Below are 12,704 nucleotides of genomic sequence, written 5' to 3'. Positions count from 1 at the left end.
TGGAATCCTTGGGCTGGGGGACAGTGCCCTGGCTAGAAGCTGATACCTAGCAGGGAAAAGAGGTTTGTGAGGTCTGAGATAGAAGGTATCTTCCTGGAGACTTCAGGTAAAGCTTCTTTGACCCACAGAGAGTGGGACAATGGAGATAATAAAACTCCTTGGCATATAGGGGAGAGTCTCTTCTTCGTTGATTTCATCTAGCCAGAAGGAGTTCACACCTGGGCTCCTACTGAAGGCAGCTATTGCCATGTGGAAAGCTGTAAGCCTGAACAAAGATTCTGAAGTAATAGTAAGCTTTTAAACTCTTTAACTTCTGAATTTAAAAGTCTGCCTTAAAATAAGATCAACTGAGGCATGTACAAAAATAACTTTTGATGATGGTAGATGTTCTCAGTATCACATAGAGCTTCACTATTCCAACATGCTATTCAAAACAGGCATCAGGAGAAGTGGGACAGTCATGTTGGCAAGCTGCTAATCCCCCAGTGGTGTGCAACTGCCGTAAGCTGTTTCTATGGTAACCAGATGCTGGGTAATAGGAGACATGGCATGTGATAGGGCCTTAGAATAGCAATGCAGGGAAAGGATGATGGGAGCCCTGGTCTTGTCAGTGGGTGATTCTTACAAAGCCCAGGTCATGGCAGTGGTGAACCAACGATGGAGAGAAAAATCCTCCCAGGATCAAGAAAGCTGGGAGAGAGACATGTTGCCAGGCAGAGGCTTAGATGGCTGCTGGAGCCAGGACACCTTGGAAGATAAGATGGAACAGGTCAGTGGGACTGTACTACAACAAACAGCAGCAGCACTCTTAACACTGTTGGGCCCATTAGTGAAGTAGCATTTTCAGTTCTGGGCACCAGAAGATATAAACAAACTGTAAGAGGTTCATCAGCAAAGCGCAACGAAGATGGTCACTGGTCTGAAAATCAAATCCTATGATAAAGGTTGAATTAACTGAGTATGTTTAGCCCAAAGAAGAGCAGACTAAAGGGGACGTGATTTCACTCTTTAAATATCTATACACTCCTCTGCCTAGTCAGTAATAGGAAGCACACGTTGCTGTGCTTCATTGCCCAATTAAAAGACTGTTAATTAAACAAGCCAAGATCAAGGACTTGTTCTCTGTGACTACAAAGGGCAAAGCTATATCTAATGGGCTTTAGTTACAGGATAACAGATTTCAGTTCATGTTAATGACAAACTTCCTGATGGTAAAAGCAGTTCAACAATGAAACCAACTACCTGAGTGTGGGTGGGCTCTCCTTTGTTGGAGGTATCCAGGCAGAGGCTGGATAGCCATCTGTTGGAAAAGCTCTAGTCTGAATTTCCTGCACTGAGCAGACTGGAGCAGATGCAACAAATTACTTTTTCCATCTCTATGATTCTAAATACTATGGTGCTCACACATTAAAGAATATAAACATTTGTCACTGCTTCAACTCAGATTTCACACTTGTAATCTCATATATATATCTTACTTTTAGCTGGCGTCGTACTCTGTCTAAAAAAAACTTCCAACAGTTTTCTCTGGAATCAATAAGACCATGTCCGCGTATCTCGTTTTTAATTCCTGCAATTACAGTATCCATATCTTCATCACTAAATAGATCTGGAACTTCTCCTGCATGAAAACAAAATAATGGAATTAGGAAATCCTACCATAATGGCAATATAAATCCAAGCCACAACTGAATTAACTATTTGGACTGTAAATCTTGTGACATTTGTGCTGACTCTGGATGGCTAGAGTGAAGCTAGTTGCTGAGGAAGGGCTCTAGTGATAAATTAATTCAGAGTATTTTATTGTTTACATTTGTTTAGGTTATTCTGTGGTTTTAAAGATACTACATCCCACTCTCAACTTCTGAGGATAAGGCAGAATACTATTTAAATAGTGATTTTGTTTTGGAAATTAGAAAATATGGACTGCAAAACTAGAAATCACAAATCACATGCTAGGATATTGTGATGTTCCTCAAAGTATCCTATAATGTTCTTCAAATTACAACAAAATCCCACCCCTCTGTCTAGTCAGTAACAGGAAGCGCATGCTGATGTGCTTCATTGCCCATTTAAAAGACTATTAATTAAAAAAATCTGGGACATTTCACTTATATTTCACTATCTAAAACACAAAATCAATTTTTTGGATCAGCTGATCTAAAACACAAAATCAATTTACTATGGACATGGACATGCAGAAGATCTAAAATGCATAGACACTACTTCCTCAGTCAATCCTGTTAGATCAGCAGCATTGAACCAATATACAAGCAACACCAATGAAAAGATCCTATACCTATGCAACACATGGCCTTGATATTAGCTTCTGAGGAACAACGCTGTTTGTTATTTAAGCATACTAGGCACAATACTGAAGTTAGTTGGGTTGAGATGCCTTTTCCCAAAGGGCACCCCACCTACACTGGGAAACATGTCAAAGACAAATAATCCCCCTTTTAAAGTTCATTGAAACCATAGATAATTTGTCATTGGGAAGATCTTTCAAGAAATGTGTAGGTCTAATCACCTGATGCCAACAAGTCATTAATCAGCACGAGAAAGCGTTCATCTGGAACCTGAGCATCTGTCAGCAAAAACACAGTGGGAATGTTCTTGGCTCCTGCCTTGATGTACAGATTGGCAAGATCTACCTGTAAGGAAAGAAGGCAATCATTCATGTTACATTACAGAACTGAAACAAGAAGGGGTAAAAAGGGATTACGTGTGAAAACATACATGTCACTTGAAAGCAATACATTGATTTTTCATGCATCCTATTTCCATATCCTTAACATAACTCATCCTTTTCCAGAGGATTTTTTTTCTTTAAAATCTGCATCTGTTTTTAAAGTCACCAGATGTGGCTTAATAAGACTATACAGTGAAAATTAAACAAGCAATATATCGGTGAAAGTAAATTTCCCCCCATAGTATTAAGGAAATTGATGTTAAATCAAGGAACACTCTTCTTAGTCTTGCTTATACTGCCTGTTCACAAGTATTTTACGCCACACCCATTTTATTTGCAAAAATGTTATGAAAATGGATTAAGTCACCGGATGTGGCTTAATAAGACTATAGAGTGAAATAAATGTGCTGCATTTGTGGAAATTTATATATTGTTTAAGTCAGAAAATGTCATTGCAAATGTAAGCCTCAAATGCCTTCCAGTGCGGCATGGGAGCAGCTGATCCAAAACCAGTTGGATGACTGTCTAATTCACTCCACAGGCAGAGAAATATGGATCCCCTCCAATGAATTAGTTCCTTCCCGCTTGGAAAAAGACCTATGCACTTGGTTGAGCCCATATGGATGAGTCCTTTAGATACAGCCCCAAACCATGCAGGATCTGTTAATGGACAAGTGACTTTTTTATAGCTGGAAGAATGTTCAAAGTGTACCGTAGTGTAGTGGGAATGCACAGCTATGTATTTTTTCTGAGGTTTTTTTTAAAATAAAAGGACAGTCTAGAACAATGATAGAAACTTAAAATTATTGCCAGTCATCCATCAATAAAGCACAATCAGGCAACCACGTTCATATTATCTGAAATGTTTGTCAGGCCTATTCAGGCCAAATTGAAGGTCGCGGGGCCTGCGGGCCTTTGGGAGGGGTCGCGGGGAGTGGGACGCTCAGGAAGGGCAGCATCGGCGAGGCGGCGCGGGGCCTCTGTAGGCCTTCCCCCCTCCTTTTTTCGGGGCCTCATTTGGTACACCCCCCCCCACTTCTTGTTATTTAGGCCTCTTTAGGACGGATAGTGGCTGGTAGGCCGGCTGGCCTTGGTGGGGGTGGTCGTGAGCAGGAGCCAGAGGCCTCCACTTGATTATTGGTTGTGCCCTTGTTGTGGGGACAGGGTTCACCTCCCTCCCCTTCACGCAGATTTGCCTTTGGCCCAGTGTGGGTTGGTTGGGCCGTAAAAAAAAAAAAAAAAAGGAAAGAGCAGCCATGGCACCTAAGAAGGGCCAGGGCAATAAAAAGGAGGGCCAACGGCCTTTTAGGGTCTGGCCGGGCAGCCACCATCTCCTTTCAGAAGGAGGTGCTGGCCCGTCTTTCTGTGTTGCAGGAAGCAGAAGGAACAAGCGGTGTGGCAAAGGACGGTGCGCCGCAAGATGACGAGCAGAGGGAGGAGCCCGATGCGGTTGTGGTGATGCCGTTGGTTGGTAAGTTACCCGCGCTACAGCAAGGCGTGGCATGGCCATGGGGCCTGTGGGGGGCCAATGTAGCATCGGGTTCCAGGCCTGGTGGTGGAGTTCAGGCGGCGAGGGCCAACTATTTAGGTGCAGTGCCACTTATGGGGCAGCAGGCAGCCCTTGGTTTCCTGCCACAGTCTAGTTCTTCCTCTTCGTCTTCCGTATTGGAGAGTGTTTAGTCACCTTGGGGTTTAGTCCCTGGGAGCAGCGGTTCTGAAGGCAGCCCTGGTACCGGCGGTCCAGGACCTGCGATGGGTGTGTTACCTTGGGGATGGCAGCAAGCCTCGTCCATGTCTTTACTGTGGGCTGGGCAACAGGGGGCGATCTGAGGGTTCCCATCGTATCCTCCTGTCCCTTACAGCTCATTGGAGTTTCATGCTTTGCCTTTTGGTGACCCTGCCATGCCCTTGGGCGACCATCTTACAACCGCTACTAGGGAAAAAATTTTTAAAGGCGAATACGTAGACGTATTTAGCCTCCTCTATAGGGAATCAGAGAAAAAATCTAAGGATGAGCTTGACGAGAAAGATAAAGAGAAGCTCAAGCGTCGAAAAGTAGATAGGACATGGGCGAATTGGCTGCCCAGTTTCCTTATTTATGCTGGCGTCATCGCTAGGGCCCAGCCATGGAGAGCAGCACCATTGTTCCAGTACTGTGACATTATATACCGGGCATATAATGACTTTGCTGGCGTGGCGTGGCTCCAGTACGATGAACAGTTCCGCATGCGGGTGGCTGTTAATCCTTGTCTTCAGTGGAATCAGATAAACCAGCAGCTGTGGCTGCAGCTTATGGCGCCCGCAAAACCAAATGCTGGTGAGCGATTGGATAGTGGCCATCTGGTTCAAAACACAGCGACATCAACTTTTACGGGCACCCACGCAGCCGCGGGGCAGTCGGTTCAGCCACGGCTGCTTTGCTGGGAGTTCACCTCCCAAGGCTCGTGCGCCAGGAAGGCCTGTAAGTATAAGCACGAGTGCCCGATCTGTGGAGGCCCTCACGCCTTTACAGCCTGTACCAGGTCCAAACAGAGGTGGCCTAATAAGCGGACAGGCGGCGGGCCTGGGCAGCACCCTGGAAAAGGGTCCCAGCCCCATTCGGCTGAGGGTTCTTAGGCAGTTAGATGTTTACCCTCATCCTGACGAAGCGCGTTACCTGTTCGATGGGTTCCTATTTGGTTTTCAGAATTCTCGTTATTCCGCCTGGGGGGGCAATGAGCACTCCCTCCTCCCCTTCCTCATATACATACCTGGGAAATTTTAGACTATTTTAAAATTAAGGACAGATTGTTATGCTGCAAAGATAAAATGCACCTTGTGTTTTTTTACTAGCTGATACACATGAAAATTGGGGTCTGCTGGGAACCAGGAATCGTAAATTTCTAAAGCATGCATAAGGGCAAGAGGAAGGGAGTGTATCAGTCCAAGGATTTCATGTCTTGTCTTTGTTACAAACAAACTAAGGATTGTCTAGAGAACTCATAATTTGCCTCTAATGCCAAAGTAAGTAGAAGAATAAATATATAGATATACAATGGAAGACAACATAAAGACATCTTTGAGATTTGAACTGGGCTCAATGTAGTGCCAAGCTGTACTAGATGGATAGATATGTAGATGTACTAGACGGTGGCAGATTTCAATGAAAGATTACATATTTTCCCGATAAACATATGTAATCTTTCATTGAAATCTGCCTCCGTTCCTGAGGACTAGAAGGTAGCAAATGTCACCCCCATCTTTAAAAAGGGTTCCAGAGGAGATCCGGGAAATTACAGGCCAGTCAGTCTGACTTCAATACTGAGAAAGTTGGAAGAAAGACAGAATGAGCAGGCACATTGATGAATACAAGTTATTCAGGAAGACTCAGCATGGTTCTGTAAGGGAAGATCTTGTCTCACTAACCTGTTAGAGTACTTTGAGGGGGTGAACAAACATGTGGACAAAGGGGACCCAATAGATGTTGTTTACCTCAACTTCCAGAAAGCTTTTGATAAAGTTCCCCATCAAAGGCTCCTTAGTAAGATTGAGAGTTATGGAGTAAAAGGACAAGTCCTCTTGTGGATCAAAACTAATTAATAGGAAACAGAGTATAAATGGGCAATTTTCGCAGTGGAAGAGGGATGCCACAGGGCTCAGTACTGGGCCTCATGCTCTTTAACTTGTTCATTAATGATTTGGAATTGGGAGTAAGCAGTGAAGTGGCTAAGTTTGCAGATGACACTAAATTGTTCAGGGTGGTGAGAACCAGAGAGGATTGTGAGGCACTCCAAAGGGATCTGTTGAGGCTGGGTGAGTGGGCGTCAACGTGGCAGATGAGGTTCAATATGGCAAAGTGCAAAGTAATGCACATTGGGACCAAAAATCCTAGCTATAAATACAAGTTGTTGGGTGTGAACTGGCAAAGACTGACCAAGACAGAGATCTTGGGGTCGTGCTAGATAACTCATTGAAAATGTCAAGACAGTGTGTGATTGCAATAAAAAAGGCCAACGCCATGCTGGGAATTATTAGGAAGGGAACTGAAAATAAATCAGCCAGCATCATAACGCCCCTGTATAAATCGATGGTGCGATCTCATTTGGAATACTGTGTACAATTCTGGTCACTGCACCTCAAAAAAGATATTATAACAATGGAAAAAGTGCAGAAAAGGGCAACTAGAATGATTAAAGGGTTGGAACACTTTCCCTATGAAGAAAGGTTAAAATGCTTGGGGCTCTTTAGCTTGGAGAAACGTCAACTGCAGGATGGCATGATAGAGGTTTACAAGATTATGCGTGGGATAGAGAAGGTAGAGAAAGAAGTACTTTTCTCCCTTTCTCACAATACGAGAACTCGTGGGCATTCAATGAAATTGCTGAGCAGTTGGGTTAGAACTGATAAAAGGAAGTACTTCTTCACCCAAAGGGTGATTAAAAACAGGTTTCCTACCTGTAACTGATGATCTTCGAGTGGTCATCTGTGCAGTCACACCAATGGGAGAGGCGCCGGCGCCGACCCTGATTGGTAAACTTCAAAAGCTGCGGATTTCCGCCTCTCCGCCCCCGCGCGCATGCGCAAACTCCCCCCCCTTTGCGCATGCTCGCCGGGACGGGAGCGGACATCCCGCCAGTTCCTTCTGACCGCTGCGTTAGCCCAAGCAGGATGGACCGGCAGCGGAGGGGAAGGAGGGCGGGTAGTGTGACTGCACAGATGACCACTCGAAGATCATCAGTTACAGGTAGGAAACCTGTTTATCTTCTTCGTGGTCTCTGTGCATCACACCAATGGGAGACTAGCAAGCAAGGACATACCTGGAGGAGGGTGCAACGGTCCATCAGCAAGAGACAGACTGTAGCACAGCACGGCCCACCGCCGAGTCCTGACGCCGCCTCATATCCAGCGCATAGTGCGACACAAAGGTATGCGCCGACGCCCATGTGGCAGCCTTGCAAATGTCCTGCAGCGGCACTCCCTTCAAGAACGCTGCCGACGTGGCCACCGCTCGCGTCGAATGGGCCCGCACAGGCCCCGGAAGCGGCGTCTTCTGGAGAAGATAGCACAGCCTAATGGTGCCAGTAATCCATTTAGACAATCTCTGAGACGAGATCCTCTGACCCCGGGAAGGAGCCACGTACGAAACGAAGAGCCGGGAGTCCCGCCTGAACGACTTTGTACGTTGTAAGTAGAAGGACAGCGCTCGTTTTACATCGAGGGCATGGAACCGCCGTTCGGCCTCCGTTGAAGGGTTCGGGAAGAACACAGGGAGGTCAATCACGGCATTCAAATGAAACGCAGAGACCACCTTGGGCAGGAACGTGACGTCAGGGCGAAGCATCACCCCCTCAGGGGAGAAGCAAAGGTAGGGCTTGTCGCACCTCAGTGCCATCAGTTCACCCACTCGCCTCGCCGACGTGATTGCAACCAGAAACGCTGTCTTCCACGCTAACAGCTGGTGTGAACAAGTAGCTAGAGGTTCAAACGGCTTCCCCATAAGGGCCCTAAGAACCAAGAGCAAGTCCCAAGATGGGGCGGGCACCCGTACCGCGGGATACAGCCGAGCGACCCCTTTGAGGAACTGCTTCGTCTCCGGGTGGGTAAAGACTGAATACCCGTCAATCGGCCTGTGCTCGCTCGAGATGGCCGCCAGGTACACCCTCACCGAGGAGGTCGTCAGATCCCGGTCCAACAAGGCCAGTAGGAAGTCAAAGATTGCAGGGAGACCGGCCGTCCGCGGCTCCAGCCCCTTACCCACAGAGAACTGGACGAACTTCGACCACTTGTAGGCGTACGAGCGCCGAGTTGAGGGCTTCCTGCTGTTCATAAGCACGAACCTAGCTCTTTCCGATAGCTGCGAGCGCCCAGACGCCAAGCCGTCAACTTCAGATGGGGCACATCGTGGTGCAGCACTTGCCCCTGGTGCGACAGCAGCAGATCCGGGACCTGTGGGAAGTGGTGAAACTCCCCGCGGGCAAGCCGCAAGACTACTGGGAACCACTGCTGCCTCGGCCACCATGGCGTTATCAGGACGCCTACTGGCCGTTCTCGCAGGATCTTCTGGACGACTCTGGTAATCAGTGGCAACGGGGGAAAGAGGTACACCTCGTGGCGCGTCCACGGGATCAGGAGCCCGTCCCCGAGGGACAAGGGATCCACTCCTCCCCTGGTGCAGAAAAACTCGCATTTGCTGTTCTCCGGAGTCGCAAAAACGTCCAGCGTGGGCGCTCCCCAGAGGCGAAAAACTGGTGCCAGAAACCTCCAGTTTAGCTCCCATTCGTGGAGCGACGCACCTCCCCTGCTGAGGAAGTCTGCCCTGGTGTTCAGAACACCTGGGAGGTGGGTCGCAAGCAGCGATATCCCCCGGGCTATGCACGCTTCCCAAATAGCCATCGCCAGCCGGCAGAGGCTGCGAGACACAGTGCCCCCTTGGCGGTTTATGTAGGCCATGGCCGTCGTATTGTCCGTGAGGATTGCCACTGCTCGGCCAGTGATGAGTGTCTGGAACGACCGGACAGCATGGAAGACAGCCAGCAGCTCCAGGTAGTTGATATGCCGGAGAGCCTGATGAGCCAGCCACCTGTCCCCGACACATAGACCCATAGCATGTGCGCCCCAACCCCAAAGGGACGCATCCGTCGTGATCGTCACAGAGGGCTGTGGTCTGTGAAAGGGTGCCCCTCCTATCAGATTGCAGTCCTGCCCCCACCATGCTATGTCCGCCAACACCTCTGGAGGAACCGTTAGGTGACGACTTGGAGGGTCGAGGTTGGAGCGGAACTCCCGTAGGAACCACAACTGGAGCGGTCGCATGCGAAGCCTCGCATTCGGAATGACCGAGGTAGTGGCCGCCATAAGGCCCAGTAGATGCTGAACCTGACGTGCAGGGACTGTTGGGGCGCGTTCCAGGGCGCGAACTGCCTGAACAATGGCCCCTGCCCGATCTGTTGGTAGAAACGCCCTGCATGCTATCGTGTCCAGTACTGCGCCGATGAACTGCACTCTCTGCGACGGTTGGAGGTGCGACTTCTTCCAGTTGACCTGGAGCCCCAGGTCCGGCAACAGGGTGAGAGTGGTGTCGATGTGCTGGAGCAGAGTCTCCCTCGACCCCGCCACTATCAGCCAATTGTCTATGTACGGGAACAGGGAGATCCCTTGAAGCCTCAGGTGGGCGGCAATGACGACCATCGTTTTGGTAAACACTCTCGGGGCCGTCGACAGGCCAAAGGGCAGTGACCTGTACTGGAAGTGATCGTTGCCGACCGTAAAACGCAGGAACTTGCGGTGCCGGGGGTGGATGGAGACATGAAAGTATGCGTCTTTCAGGTCTAAAGTTGCCAACCACTCCCCGTGGTCCAGCAGCGGGAGAATGCACGACAGGGAAGTCATTCGAAACTTGTTGCAGCTTATGAACTCGTTGAGAGCCCGAAGGTCCATGATGGGACGTAGGCCGCCGTCCTTCTTGGGGACCGCAAAGTAGCGGGAGTAGAACCCACGGCCGCGTTGATCCTTTGGGACCTCCTCGATAGCCTGCTTGAGGAGGAGGGAGTGAACCTCTTCCTGGAGAGGGAGGGAAGGGGCAGTATAAGCAAACCTGGAAGTAGGAGGTAGTCGGAAGAATTCTATCTCGTACCCCCACCGGATCACAGATAAAACCCACTGGTCCGAGGTGATACGGGACCAGGCAGGGAGGAAGCGGGACAGGCGATTAGAGTCCGTGTCCCCGTGGGGACGGGTGGGCGGGGGGGAGTCAAAGGCCCTGTTTCTGATGTTTCGCACCCTTCTGCCTAGAAGCCTGGGCAGAGGACGGAGAGTATTTCTGTTTGGGCTGGTATTGAGGCCTTGAGAGGGTGGGCGTTGACTTCGGGCGCCACTGTTGCTCAGGGGACTTAGAATAGGGCTTCTTCTGCCACTGCCGCGGCCACTGCCGTTTGGTCTGCGGGCGAGAGGTGGAGACCCCCAGATTCCGGGATGCTTTTATACTTTTGTCCATCTCTTGAAGGACCGAGTCAGTGGTTGCGCTAAACAGACCTGTGCCATCGAATGGGAGGTCTTCAATATACGCCTGAGTATCAGGCTGTAAAGCAGTGGAGCGCAGCCAGGAGTGTCTACGGAGAGATATGGCCGTAGTAATAGTCTTACCACAAGCATCTCCTGAATGCTTTGCGGAATTTAGCTGCTGCTTAGCGAGGGCCATCCCCTCCTTCTGTAGCTTCTTAAGTGCCATCCTGCTTTGTTCTGGCATAGTGTGAAGGACGGAAGAGACCTGGTTCCACAGGGTATATTGATACCTGCTCATACAAGCAGAGTAGTTCGCGATCTTCATTCCCAGCGACCCAGAGGAATATAGCCGTCGTCCTACGGCGTCCAGCTTGCGGCCCTCCTTGTCGGGAGGGGTCGAGTGCGTTTTCTTTGCTCTGGATGAGGACGTAAACCACAATCGAATTAGGCTTGGGGTGTGTATATAGGAACTCCGCTGTATCCTCCTGCAGACGGTACATATGGTCCAGCCGGCGAGATGACACCGGCGTGGACGCGGGTTTGTCCCAGGATGCTTTCGCCGTATGAAGCATCACATTGGTGATGGGCAGGGCGACCGCCGTCGAGGTATCCCTTTGAACAATGTCAAACACATTGTCGGTGACCACAGGCTGTTGCTGGACTGTTGGCAACGACAGAGCCAGCTCCATGCGCTTGATTAAGTCTCCATACGATTTTAGGTCTTCGGACGGGGAGATGGGATGATCCTCTGTGGTCTTTTCCGGTGGGGATGGTTCGCCAGTAGAAGATGCGCCTTGATCTTCAGGTGATGATTCCCTCATGGACCTAGGGGATGCCTCAGGTGAATCTGATTGCTCGGGCGTCTGGCGCCGAGGTGGGGAAGTCGGGACCACTGGAGTCGTCTTCCGTTCCTCGGAGGTGGAATGCTGCTCTGGTTCCCGGCGTCAAATCGGCTGTGTGATCTCGGGCGGTTTCGATATTGTAGCAGAGGCCGTACTTCTAGGGGTTCTGCAGGACATCCGTGACCTATACGAGGTCTCTGATGCCTGATCCCAGTCCATCTGTCGCGGTGGCAACCAGGGAAAAGGATGTTGCATGGGGCAGGTACCATAGAGGTACTGCCATTGTCGCTGATCCCAGGGAATGTGAGACACTGGTCGATGTGGAGAAGGGTCCCTCTTCCGGTATCGAGGAGAGCGGCTGCTCGATGACCGATCCCGGTGCGAGTCGCTGCGTCGATCCCGAACAGGACTCCGAGAGCGAGGAGTCCGCTGTCCCGGTGTGAGCCTCCCCGCTGGGCTTTTATCGACACCGACGCGTTGCGCCGAATCGATCTCGGAATCGGAGTTGGAGATGACGAGTTGCGTCGACATTGAAGTGAGCGGCGGCGTACTCTGCCGACGAACTGGCGAGGCGAAGAGCTTAAGAGGCGGGACAACCGGCGTCGAAGGCTCCGATGTCGAGACAGGCGCCGATCCCGAGGCGGACTTATGCTCCGACTTATCGGCCTTCCGCTTCTTCACCTTCTCCGCATGCTTGTCCTCCTTGCGCCTTTTTTCCGGCAGCGAGGATTCGGATGCGGCTGCCGAGCCCGAGCGTTTGCGGGGGCGATCGGCATCGGAGGGCCCTTTTTCGGCGTCGACCGATTTCGGTGTCGACAGTTCAGCCGAAGGCTGCCCTTGATCGGGGGCGGGCGCACGTGGTGATAATGCCTTCTCCATAAGCGCTGCCGCCAATCGCGCCGCCCTGTTCTTCCTTGTCTGTTTAGAGAACTTGGCGCAGTGAACGCACGAGTCCAGTTTGTGTTGTTCCCCCAGGCACAACAGACACAGGGAATGGCCGTTCGGTGGCGCGATTTTGCTCCCGCACTTCGAACAACGACGGAAGAAGCCCCACCGCTTTTCCATGCGAGGTCTAGGAAAAGAAGGGCGGGAAAGGCCCGGTTGAGCGGGGGAGGGCGCCCCGAAGGGCGGGAAACTCACCCCACTCTCCGACGGGCTGTAAGAAACACTATCTAACTAACTAAACTAAC

The 12,704-nt window shown here is 50.3% G+C and overlaps 1 protein-coding gene across 1 annotated transcript in view; it reads right to left on the bottom strand.

Annotated features, from left to right (window-relative positions):
* DNAH11 (dynein axonemal heavy chain 11) overlaps nt 1-12,704 on the bottom strand; it is a 279,382-nt gene that overhangs the window by 123,493 nt on the left and 143,185 nt on the right. Inside the window, exons 53-54 of the mRNA XM_060247705.1 lie at nt 2,531-2,654; nt 1,479-1,621 (exon numbers count right to left, since the gene is read on the bottom strand). Of these exons, the coding sequence (XP_060103688.1) occupies nt 1,479-1,621; nt 2,531-2,654 (267 nt within the window). The remainder of the gene's footprint in view (nt 1-1,478; nt 1,622-2,530; nt 2,655-12,704) is intronic.

Source organism: Heteronotia binoei, chromosome 10, assembly GCF_032191835.1.
Source record: "Heteronotia binoei isolate CCM8104 ecotype False Entrance Well chromosome 10, APGP_CSIRO_Hbin_v1, whole genome shotgun sequence".
NCBI lineage: Eukaryota > Metazoa > Chordata > Lepidosauria > Squamata > Gekkonidae > Heteronotia > Heteronotia binoei.
The sequence above is the reverse complement of the archived record's forward strand: the minus strand, read 5'-3'. Positions and strand labels throughout refer to the sequence as shown.